General features: G+C 37.1%; 1 protein-coding gene across 1 annotated transcript; it reads right to left on the bottom strand.

Annotated features, from left to right (window-relative positions):
* Positions 1-952: 952 nt before the first annotated feature.
* On the bottom strand, positions 953-2,382 carry LOC134233259 (uncharacterized protein K02A2.6-like). The gene is made up of 3 exons (XM_062715244.1): positions 2,260-2,382; positions 1,810-2,218; positions 953-1,755 (listed from the first exon to the last, which is right to left on the bottom strand). Exons 1-3 carry the CDS (start codon positions 2,380-2,382, stop codon positions 953-955), a joined length of 1,335 nt encoding a protein of 444 aa, XP_062571228.1.
* Positions 2,383-13,038: the final 10,656 nt, after the last annotated feature.

Raw genomic sequence — 13,038 nt, 5'->3', positions numbered from 1 at the left:
TGATTTTGGCTACATATTTCAGTAAATGCATTCCCTTGGATATCATTTAGGCCTATATAATTTTGCATGTTTTATTATATCCACGGATAAATGTCCTAGACATGAAAACAGAATTTCAGAGACAGTAGACACTACCTTTATGAACCACGAGAAGTAAAGACAAATATCAGTTAGTACATATGGAAATTACAAACTCAAAAAATCAATGAAAGGGTTCCTCCTACCTGTACTAACTGAAATAAAAATTCAGGAAAAACAAATTATTATATGTATTTAGCCTAATGTCATTAATCGGAACGGAAATCGACAAGCTTTTTGTAGAGAAAAAACCAAGCCCGGTCCTATAGGTCACATCCCTATTTATAATGAAGTGATCCTTTCATTTCAATATGTTCAACCTCTGTCAAGAAAATGAATGGAAACTGAAAATTATTTCTTTGAAAATCTCTCCTCCTTGATATTAAACAAACTAAGTACAAAGTTATGATCACCAAGAGTGCCTCTGTAGTATATTATTAACAGACACCGGTTGGGTGTATGAAACAGAATTTATTGTACAGTGGAGCATTCAGACATGGCGGTAAAATACAGAGATAGCAAGGGCAGATAACCCCAACTTTCGTTAATAGATAAGTCATACCATTGTTAGATAAGTTGTACATCAACATTCTAAAGTACATAACATCCCTCTCACTAAATTTAAAGACAGATTTTTTTTCATTTAACATACAGATACTGTTATAAATGTGTAAAGTCTTCAATAGTTCAAGGCAAAAGTTTTTATTTTGTTTCAAACACTCAATATAAACAAATCAAATAAGAACACTAACAAACATAGCATAACGTTTGTTCTGGCAGATGCACGGGATTATTATGCCCCTAAGCACAGTGCAAACTGCTGATTAGATGCAGCTTAAATCAAAAGTTACTAACAGAATTATTTACAAGCACTTCACAAGTCGAGTTTCTCAGGAGGTTTAACGATTCGTCCTGATCTGGTTTGGAGTGCGTTTTTGTGATTGACGGGTTTGTTTCTGACTTGAAGTGTAGCAGCATTTTCTATGGTAGGCTCATTGGGACTGCTGTCTTCCATGGGAATGTCCTGCTCAACCGGTTCATCCTGAAGGTGTTCTCTTGATTTGTGGAGGTAAACCCGATTTCTGCGAAGTTTTCCTTTGCTTTTCACTACATAAAATCTTGGTTGGTCTGTTTTCTGTACGACAATGCCTGGGGATAAGGACTTAGGACCAAGTGTTTCCATTCTGACTGTTGTTCCATTGTCTAGGGGTGATAATTCCTTCACATTTCTTCTCCTGTCATAGTAAAATTCCTGCTTGGTTTTCTGGGCATTAAGGTGTTGCTGTACTTTTCTTAGGTCATGTGTTGCTGGTTTAAGTAAATCTTGTGATGCTGGAAGCGTGTTCCTAGGTCTGCGTCCCATTAATAGTTGAGCTGGTGACAGATTAATGTTTTCTAGTGGAGTTGTTCTGTAATCTAGCAGAGCAAGTTGCTTGTCATCACACTTTGTCCATAGGTTTTTTAAATTTTGTACTGCTCTCTCAGCCTCGCCATTCGAGCTTTGAAAATGAGGGCTGCTTCTTTCGTGTTCAATTCCAAGCTCTACGCAAAAGGTTTTGAAGTTAGCTGAGCTGAATTGTGGTCCATTGTCAGACCCGAGTTTTGCTGGAAGTCCATGGCATGCGAAAACTATTTTCAAGGCTTCTATTATGGCTGTAGTTGTCTCTGATCTGAGTTCTACGGCATCAATGTATTTTTAGTAGTAGTCCACCAGAATCAGGTATTTCTTGCCTATGAATTCAAATACATCAGTTCCAACACGAGTGTATGGTAGATCTGGAGTTGGTGTTGGCATAAGAGGCTCTCTGTTTTGCTTTTTCTGATACTCTGCACAATATGGACAGTCACTTACGGCCTGCTCTATGTCAGCATTCAAGGCTGGCCAATACATGACCTCTCTTGCGCGACTCTTTGACTTGACTATCCCAAGGTGAGACTTGTGTATAATGTTAAGCATCTCTTTCCGCAAGCTGGGTGGGATGACTATACGACTTCCCTTGTACACAATGCTGTCAAGAACGGATAACTGATCCCTCGAGATGAAGTACTGTCTGACCTCATAAGGAGATTCATTCCTTGTGTCTGGCCATCCTGTTTGAATGGTGCTCATGAGAGTTTCAAGTTCACTTCTTGTTGATCTCTGGATTTCGGAGTATTTCTCAGGTGTTATGGATAACATACAGCTTTCTCTGTCTCCTCGTCACCGCTTTCCTCTAGGTAGGCCCGTGATAGAGTGTCTGAAATGTACATCATAGTTCCTTTCCTGTATTTGACATTGATGTCGTACCACTGTAGTTTTATCATCATCGTTTGAATCCTCATAGGTTTGGAATGAATTTCGACAAGTACTGTATGAGTCCAAGGAACCTGCGGACACCTTCCTTGTCATGTGGAGCTGGCATGTTTAGTATAGCCTTGATTTTGTCCGGGTCTGGTTTAAGTCCCTGGTTCGACACTATATGGCCCATGTATAGCACACTAGACTAAGGAATTTTGCATTTTTCGAAGTTCAGTTTCAGATTGTAGCCTGTTGCTCGTTCCACAACTTTTCAACGTATGGCGTCATGTTCCTCAAGTGTTTCACCTGCGATGAGGATGTCATCTATGATTGCAGACGCACCTTTGATTCCGGATATCATGTTGTCCATGATCTTCTGATAGATTTCTGGTGCTGATTTTATGCCGAAGGATAGTCGGAGCCAACGATATCTTCCTATTGGTGTGTTAAATGTTGTCAGGTACGATGACTTCTCGTCAAGCTGAATCTGCAAAAATCCAGATTTTGCATTATATATTTTGAATATCTTGGCTTTTTATGTCAAGATATGAAATCGTCAATAGTTTTTTATATAAAGGGTGATGCTCACGTTTTATGGCGCGATTTAAATCCCTTGGATCTATGCAGATGCGTATCTTTTCTCCCTTTACACTCACTATCATTGAGCTGACCCACTCTGTTGGCCTGTCTACTCTCGTGATGTATCCATTCGCTTCTATCTCTCTCAGCTTGTCAACTGCCCTGGGATTAATTGATACTGGGAGTTTCCTTACGGGATGAATAACTGCAGGTACGGATTCATCTATACTGAGATGGTATTCTCCGGGTAGTGTTCCTGTAGTTTCTAAAAGTTCTGGATAGTCTCTGGATAGTTCAATTTGTGCACTTTCTGTAGTAGTCACAGCTGATATCGAAGTCTGCAGATGGGGGTCGGCTTTGTATATCAATCCACGAGTAACTGCAGTATCACCACTAATGATATTCTCTTGATCTAAGTCGACCACTTCAAAGTGAACGTTAGCTTTACAATCACGGTAAACAACTGGAAGTTACTGATATCCTCCCAAGTTTCTAATTTGAGTATATGTGAGTATATTAGTCCGTGCTTCAGTGTCTATCCTGCAGCGAATCTGCTGACCTTTGATACCAAGACGGACGTCCCAGTTGTCATCCTGACTGGACTTGACGGAAGTACACATGCTAATGGTGAGTAGTTCCTCTGACTCTGTATCTCGCTGTACCGTGCCGACTTTGATCTGTTTCAGCCGACGACGACACACTTTCTTCCAGTGGTTTCGTTATTTACAGTAACTGCAAATGGTTCCTAGTGCCGGGCACTTTCCACGTTCGTGTTCCAAACCGCAACTTGAACAATTTGGATTGTCACTTGGTTTATAGGCTTTTGGTTTCCCAGTTTTAACAGTTTTGTTGCGCGACACATTGAATTTGGTTGTGTGTTTCTTTTGTGAATGAGAGTCAATTTTCAACATTTCCTCTCCTCTCATTAATTTGACTTGTGCTTGTGACAGTTCAAACTATGGTCCAATTTCTATAGCCTTCTTGAGTATGATATCCTGACCTTGTTCTAACAGTCTCTCTTGCACTTTCTTATGCCTGACGCCACTAATGATTAAGTCAATCAAAACATCATTATTATCCGCGTAATCACAGTCCATAGCTAAAATTTTGAGATCCTTAACAAAGTTGTCAAAAGTTTCGGCCTCTTTTTGTGTTCTTTAGTGAAGTCTGAATCTTGCCATTCGCTTGTTTTTCTTAGGGCGGACAGTTTTCTAATTTCTCCAGAATTTTCTTTGGCTCGTCTTCATCGTCATCGTCATCGAAAGCTTGATTGTTGGAATTGCGGGGAATTAGGACACAAGACGAAATCCTGTCCATACATTTACTAGGTATCAGGCAAAGAATGTGTAGCCGTCAACAACCATACTAAATCTTTTTCGAACTCTAGTACATTTTCTATCCTTGGCATTATTTGTAATGAATGTAACAATTTACAATGTTTATGTGACGATATTGATAACTGTAATAACTCGACAAATTCTAAATTGTCAAGAAAACCACATGTTAAAAGTAAGACACAATCGAACACGGATTCTAAAAGTAGCCCGAGTTCAGCTGAACAAACCACTGTCATTTCTCCTATGCCAAGCCCATTCAAATCTGTATCATAAGTAATGAAAACAGTCCCTTTGACCCATAATAATGATACTCAAACAACACAAAAAAACCAAGGATTTGGATTGGTAAAAAAAGGTTTACGATTCGGAAATTTAAATATTTGTCATATTATTCCTAAAAATGAAGAAATAAAACTATTGCTCCAAAATAGGCAAACTTTAGACATTTTAGGTGTATGTGAAACTTTTTTGACCGAGCAGATAGGCAACTCTGAATTAAATATTGAGGGCTTTGTTTTTGAAAGAAAAGATCGAATACTAATTAAGGGCAGGTGGTGGAATTTTAATATACATTTCAAATGACATTTCTTATAAACGTAGAACTGATTTTTGTAACCCGTCGGTAGAGATGAGTAACAATATTCTTGGGTTTTGATAATTTATATGTATGGAAATAAACCAGTCTACATAACCCTATACGCTATACATTCATTAATTGGTACTTCTACCTTGACGGTGTGCATGGGTATGGGTATAGGCGGACAGGTAATTTAAAACAGGTTTTGTTAGTGAATACAACTCTCTCTCTCTCATACACCCCTTTCTCTCTATCATACTAAATCACGTGACACCAACAGCGAATGACAATAAAGACAGACAAACAATGAAGAACTAAACACAAATAGGTGGATCCAACATCCAACACCTGGCTACATATTCCCCCTGCCAGGAGAAAATGGCTCCTGACATTACCTTATAACCTAGCCAAGGATAACAGGGCATGGGTCCAGTGGTAACCAGAAGTCTCTGTCGAGACTGAAGCTCTACTGGTTTGAACTTATAGCAAAGGAAGAGAAAAGTACTTAAGCAGCTGGGATTTGAAACTAAATAGAATAATGATCGTTGATAAAGTCTCTTTATGTTCTTAGTGTAGTCTACTTGTATGCCAAGTTATACTGAAATCAGACCAAAACTGTAGGAGGAGTAGCATTTTGAAACAATTTTACAGACATTTCTATTTTTAGTAACCACGGCAACACCGTTCATCGAAATCAAAAACCGATACACAGAATTATGTATCTTAGTGTATACTACTTGTGTGCCAAGTTATAATGAAATCAGACCAAAACTGTAGGAGGAGTAGCATTTTGAAAGAATTTCACAGAAATTTCTATTTTTAGTAACCACGGCAACACCGTTTATCAAAATCAAAAACCGATACACAGAATTATGTATCTTAGTGTAGTCTACTTGTGTGCCAAGTTATAATGAAATCAGACCAAAACTGTAGGAGGAGTAGCATTTTGAAAGAATTTCACAGAAATTTCTATTTTTAGTAACCACGGCAACACCGTTCATCGAAATCAAAAACCGATACACAGAATTATGTATCTTAGTGTAGTCTACTTGTTTGCCAAGTAATACTGAAATCAGACCAAAACTGTAGGAGGAGTAGCATTTTGAAAGAATTTCACAGAAATTTCTATTTTTAGTAACCACGGCAACACCGTTCATCGAAATCAAAAACCGATAAACAGAATTATGTATCTTAGTGTAGTCTACTTGTGTGCCAAGTTATAATGAAATCAAACCAAAACTGTAGGAGGAGTAGCATTTTGAAAGAATTTCACAGAAATTTCTATTTTTAGTAACCACGGCAACACCGTTCATCAAAATCAAAAACCGATAAACACAATTATGTATCTTAGTGTAGTCTACTTGTGTGCCAAGTTATACTGAAATCAGACCAAAACTGTAGGAGGAGTAGCGTTTTGAAAGAATTTCACAGAAATTTCTATTTTTAGTAACCACGGCAACACCGTTCATCGAAATCAAAAACCGATACACAGAATTATGTATTTTAGTGTAGTCTACTTGTGTGCCAAGTTATATTGAAATTAGACCAAAACTGTAGGAGGAGTAGCATTTTGAAAAATTGTTTACAGACAGACGGACAGACAGACGGACAGACAGACAGACGGACGGACGCTGGACGCATTACTATCGCATAAGCTCTTCTGGTCTCTGACCAGTAGAGCTAATAAAAAACATACTTGCTATCATACATCAGTAGTAATACTGATGAAGAACAAACTTCATTGTTGTCATCATATAATATACAAGAGGCCCACGGGCCTTATAGGTCACCTGAGTATTGTGTAACAACTTTCAAACAATTACCTTTGGTTTGTGTTTTAAACCAGAGGCCATGAAATTCACAATTTTGAAAGAGGCACCATTGCTTATCATAATTACATGTATAAACTTTGCATGCTTACTCTATTTACTTAATACCCAGAGGTATATCAGAGTAACAAAGAGAAAATGCACTTCCACTTTATAACCAGTTTTGCACCTCACTACAAAGGAACCACTGGCCCTGGGGCCACATACCTGGTATTTCCAAATTTTGCAAATTTTATCATAAAATTGTTGATTAATACCAATGAGCAGATTTCAAAGCATTAATTTATTTTCAGACTTTGTAACACCCCCCCCCCCCCCGGACCCAGGGGGCATAAAAAATAACCATTTTGCTAGATGCACCTTTCTTCATTATAAATATACATACTTGGATCATTGGCATAAAACCCAGGAGCAAAGGAAAAGATTTTCAAAGAATTAATTTATTTTCACTATATAATCAATAGGGCCCCGCCCTAACACCAGAACCCCTGACTCTGGGGCCATAAAATTCAAAAATTTGGAAGAGGCACTCTTGCTCATCATAACTATGTACTTAGTTTGTTTATTTAATACCCAGCAGCAGAGAAGACTTTCAGAGAATAAATTATGCATTTTCACTATTTAATCAATAGAACCCATCCCTAGCCCTAGAACCCCTGACCCTGGGGCCATAAAATTCATAATTTTGGAAGAGGCACTCTTGGTCATCATAACTATGAACTTAGTTAGTCTATCTAATACCCAGAAGCAGAGAAGAAGATTTTCAAAGAATAAATGCATTTTCATTATATAATCAATAGAGCCCTACCCTAACACCAGAACCCCTGACCCTGGGGCCATAAAATTCACAATTTTGGAAGAGGCACTCTTGCTCATAATAACTATGAACTTATTTCAATTATTTAATATCAAGAAGCAGAGAAGATGATTTTTGAAGAATTAATGCATTTTCACTGTATAATCAATAGAGCCCCGCCCTAACACCACAACCCATGACCCTGGGGCCATAAAATTCAAAATTTTGGAAGAGGCACTCTTGCTCATCATAACTATGTACTTAGTTTGTTCATTTAATACCCTGAAGCAGAGAAGAAGATTTTCAAAAGAGTGAATGCATTTTCACTATATAATCAATAGAGCCACGCCCTAATACCACAACCCCTGACCCTGGGGCCATAAAATTCACAATTTTGGAAGAGGCACTCTTGGTTATCATAATTATGTACTTAGTTGGGTTTTTTAATACCCAGGAGCAGAGAAGATTTTCAAAGAAATAATGCATTTTCACTATATAATCTATATAGCCCCACCCTAGTACTAGAACCCCTGACCCTGGGGCCATGAATTTCACAATTTTGGTAGAGGACTCAATGCTCATTACAATCATGCCAACAGTTAGACTGCTTGATGTCCAGGAGTAAAGAAGAAGATTTTTAAAGACTGCACTAATTTTAGTAGTTTTGGCCCCACCCCTCAGGCCCCAGGGGGGCAGGGACCATGAAATTCACAATTGCTGTTCCCCTTCACCCATAGATGCTTTATGCCAAAATTGGTTGAAATTGGTTGAGCGGTTGCAGAGAAGAGGCTGAAAATGTTCAAATGTTAACACACGACGCACACCGCACACCGCACGACGCACGACGACAGACGAAAACGGATAGCAATAGGTCACCTGAGTTTACTCAGGTGACCTAATAAGTCATACCTGTAAGTATATACACATAGTAAAAAAATAATTAGAAGTATAACTTCATGAAAATATCTGTGACTATGAAAACACACAGACACACAGACTACACTAATGTCTCTAAGTAAACACATTTCTGGCTGACATCCTGGACATACTGCCACTCCCCATATCTCTCTGGCTGTTTACTAACTCTAGTTGATCTTCTGGGAGGTGGAGTACTATAACTGGGCGAATAAACTGAAATTGAAGATCTAGAAAAAGAAGATGGTAAAGCAGATTCATGTAAAGAAGAATGGTTTGACGACTGTCGAAGAGAGGAATGGTTCATAGTTGACTGTCGAGGAGAGGATTGAGGGCTTTGTCGATGACGACGCTGTGGTATGATGTATACCGGTACTCCGCTATCGCTCTCATCTGACGAACTTTGAGATGAATCATCTGAAGGAATAGTGGGTGTTGTCTGATGATTCTGATTCTTTTTGACCTGTTTAGAAACTGGAGAAGAAATAACATTAGTTGGAATACAATTAAAAGGCAAAAGAAAATTTCTGTGGAGGGTACGGGTAGACCCTTTCCCGTCCTCATGCCTTACAACATAAACTGGGACGTCTTCATTTGGGATACCTAAAATAACGTAAACAAATGACATATGAACGAAACAAGGACAAGACACAATGACAACACAAGAAACACAAATAAACATGTAAATAAACAAATAAACAGTCAAATAAATGCAAAATTTTAATTACCAGTACTTAGAAATAATGTTATTCCAAGTGAATTGTCAATCCTCGTGTTCACAGGTACACTTCCGGAATAAAGGATATGGATAGTTCGTACGCGAATGAGTTCGGTTTGATTCGAACTAGCTCGAGTTAAAGTCGTGTGACGTCATATACGGAGAAAGTCGATGAACACTCGGCATAAGTCGGGTGGTCGAGAACAATGGTGATGCGAAGCAAGTAAAGCGCATGCGCAATATTCACAGTCCGGGCCCCGAATGAAATGGCGGATCCTAGAATTCACACTGAATCACACAGCTGACAAGCAGGATCACAAACATAATTTCACAACACACAAAATCACAAAATGATTTGTAATTTTCAGTTCTGACTTCACTTCACTGCAGTGACGATCACTATACATTCATGAACAGATAAATACTTGTAATATTCAGATAGGGTACTTGATCGTATGGTGATTTACGATGAAATGTAGACTGGCTCCAAAATAAATATAAGCGTGGGCGCCATTGTAACCCGTCGGTAGAGATCAGTAACAATATTCTTGGGTTTTGATAATTTATATGTATGGAAATAAACCAGTCTACATCACCCTATACGCTATACATTCATTCATTGGTACTTCTACCTTGACGGTGTGCATGGGTATGGGTATAGGCGGACAGGTAATTTAAAACAGGTTTTGTTAGTGAATACAACTCACTCTCTTTCTCTCATACACCCCTTTCTCTCTATCATACTAAATCACGTGACACCAACAGCGAATGACAATAAAGACAGACAAACAATGAAGAACTAAACACAAATAGGTGGATTCAACATCCAACACCTGGCTACATTTTGAAATCAGTAATATTGAAACAATATGGCTAGAGATAAGTCTAAAAAATTCAAAACCTATATTTTATTGCTCTGCTTATCGTCCACCATCTGCCCCCTCCTGCTGGGCGGAGGACCTAGCAAGGGAGGTGAACTGTGCCTCCTGCTGTGACGATACTGAAATTATTCTATCGGGTGATTTCAATATTGATCTAATGAAAGACCCCCCACAATATTGGACATCTGCTTTAGAGGAGTTTGGACTTTCTCAGATAGTTACTGTTCTTACTAGAATAACAAGTACCTCAAGTACCTTAATTGATCATTTTTATACAACCAAACCAGAAAACATATGTGAAACAAATGTGCCCCCTATTGCTATTTCTGACCACTACCCTGTATGTTTGACACGGAAAACTAACTGTATACATCGTAGAGGAAAACATACTGAAATCCAATATAAAGATTTTAAACAATTCAACGAAAACGAGTTTTTGAGAGAGTTAGAAAATGCAAATTTTAACACTCTTCTTGAACTTAAAGACCCAAACGAAATAATGAATAAATTTTATGAATTGTTTAATGATATTCTTAACAAGCATGCCAAAGTAAAAACTAAAAGAGTCAAGACTGAAATTCGACCTAAATGGCTAACACAGGAAATAAATGATGCTAGACATTTACGCGATACATATCATTTACAAAGGAATTCAGAAAATTACAAAATTCGGAGAAATAAAGTGACACAATTAATAGATCAAGCGAAATCAAAGTATTACAAATCAGCAATTGAAGAAAGCTCAAGTCCTAAAGAAATGTGGAGTTATTTAAACCATTTGGCATCTAAATCCAAAACTTTTACACCTAGCCGTATTACACGAAATGGTTTAGATTTTGAAGATTTGCAGGATGTTGTTGATATTTTTAACAAACACTTTACGGAAATATCCTGTAAATTATTAGCAGATATGTCAGTACAAAGTTTTGATTCAGAATTATTAAATCGATATACAGAACTAAACTAGGGAAAGAAGATTTTTTCAGTATTAATGAAATAACTGAATTTGAAGTATTGAATATGTTGAATACACTTGATGTAAATAAGTCAGCCGGTATAGACTTTATCGGACCTCGTCTTCTAAAACTTTCGGCAAATGTCATATGCAAATCTATTACACATCTTATAAATGCTAGTATCACTAATGGAGTATTTCCATCCAGTTTAAAACAAGCAAAAGTCACTCCTATTTTCAAAAATGGCGACCACGCAGATCCAGGGAACTACAGACCGATATCCATTCTTCCAACATTATCAAAATTAGTTGAAAAACACATAGCAAATCAAATATGTAACTTTGCCTCTAACTTTGATCTTTTATTTAAATCACAATCTGCATTTCGAGAATTTCATTCATGTCAAACGGCTCTTACAAAACTTACAGATAATTGGCTACAAGCTATGGACCAAGGAAATCCAGTAGGCATAACTTTCATTGACTTTAGCAAGGCATTTGATTTGGTTAATCATGAAATTCTTATAAGTAAACTTCAATCATATCACTTTGATCAAATGGCTATTAAATGGTTTCATTCTTATTTAACCTCAAGGTCTCAGTGTGTAAAAATAGGAACATATTCCTCTGATTTTTTGCCCGTCACAGCAGGAGTGCCCCAAGGATCAATCTTAGGTCCCCTATTATTTTTATTGTATATAAATGATCTCCCTTTACATGTAAATAGAACAGATATTGATATGTTTGCCGATGATGCAACCTTGCATACATATCACAAAAATATAGAAGGTATTGAGAATCCCTTAACTTTGATTTGTGTGAGATTGAAAATTGGTGTTCCAAAAAACAAATGGTGTTAAATACCAATAAGACAAAATGTATGCTTATGGGAACTCAGCAGAGAAAATCAAGAATAGATTCACCTGAACTAAATTTATATACTTCAAACAAATTAATTGAAAATGTTGAATCTGAAAAACTTCTGGGAGTGCATATTGATGGTTCATTGCGCTATAATCACCATGTTGACTCAGTTTGTAAATCTTTGACATATAAATTATATACCTTACGCAAAATTAAAAAAATTCCTTCCCTTACATACAAGAAAACTATTCTATAATGCATACATTCTGCCCTCTTTGAATTATTGCCTAACTATTTGGGGTAATACGCCAGGTGCTGGCATAGATAGAGTTTTTAAATTGCAAAAAAGGGCAGCCCGTATTATACTAGATGTGGCTTATGATGCCCCTTCACTACCATTATTCGAAAAACTTGGATGGCTGACTATTTACGAGTTGATCGATTTTCATAAATATATATTACTGTAAAAAAACACTTCATGGTATGGCACCCACTTATTTAAGAGACTCTTTTGAATTTATTTCTTCTAGTAGTTATGCTCTACGATCTGAAACAAACTATGACCTTCATCTACCGAAATATCGAACAAATCAATTTTAAAAATTCTTTTCATTATTCTGGTGTTCATTTATGGAACAAATTACCTTTGTACATACGTTTTTCACAGAATTTACACACATTTCGTAAAAATGTAGAAAAATTCATAATAACGTGCCGCAACTAAAATCTCCTGAAATCTATATGTACTTGTATTTTTACGTCATGTTGTATTATTTATTATTGTACAATGATTTTATTATTGTATTATTGTATTATTGTGAACATGCTTAGAGGGCCCCGAGGAAGACTAGTGCATTGCACTAATCGGGTTACCCTCTTAAAATAAAGTATCATTATTATTATGTTCCCCAAACGAAGTTGGGGAACATATTGTTTTTACTCTGTTTCTTATTATTATGTTCCCCAAACGAAGTTGGGGAACATATTGTTTTTACTCTGTTTCTTATTATTATTATTTTTCTTCTTCTTCTTCCTGGGTACTTTTTTGTCCGGGAATGATCTTGTAAACTGTTCATCCGATGTAGGTAAAACCTTTTTAGGGTTAGTAGACATGTTATGTAGATTTGCCTAGTCAAGGTCATTTTGCGCGCACGTGCTTGCAAGAGCGCTCACGTGCAACACGTGAAATGACCAATATGATAGATATAGATATACTTTTTCTACTTTTTTA

Source organism: Saccostrea cucullata, unplaced genomic scaffold (genome assembly GCF_032062105.1).
Source record: "Saccostrea cucullata isolate Sc308-1 unplaced genomic scaffold, CSIRO_AGI_Scuc_v1 ctg14520, whole genome shotgun sequence".
In the NCBI taxonomy this organism is placed as follows: Eukaryota; Metazoa; Mollusca; class Bivalvia; order Ostreida; family Ostreidae; genus Saccostrea; species Saccostrea cuccullata.
The sequence above is the reverse complement of the archived record's forward strand: the minus strand, read 5'-3'. Positions and strand labels throughout refer to the sequence as shown.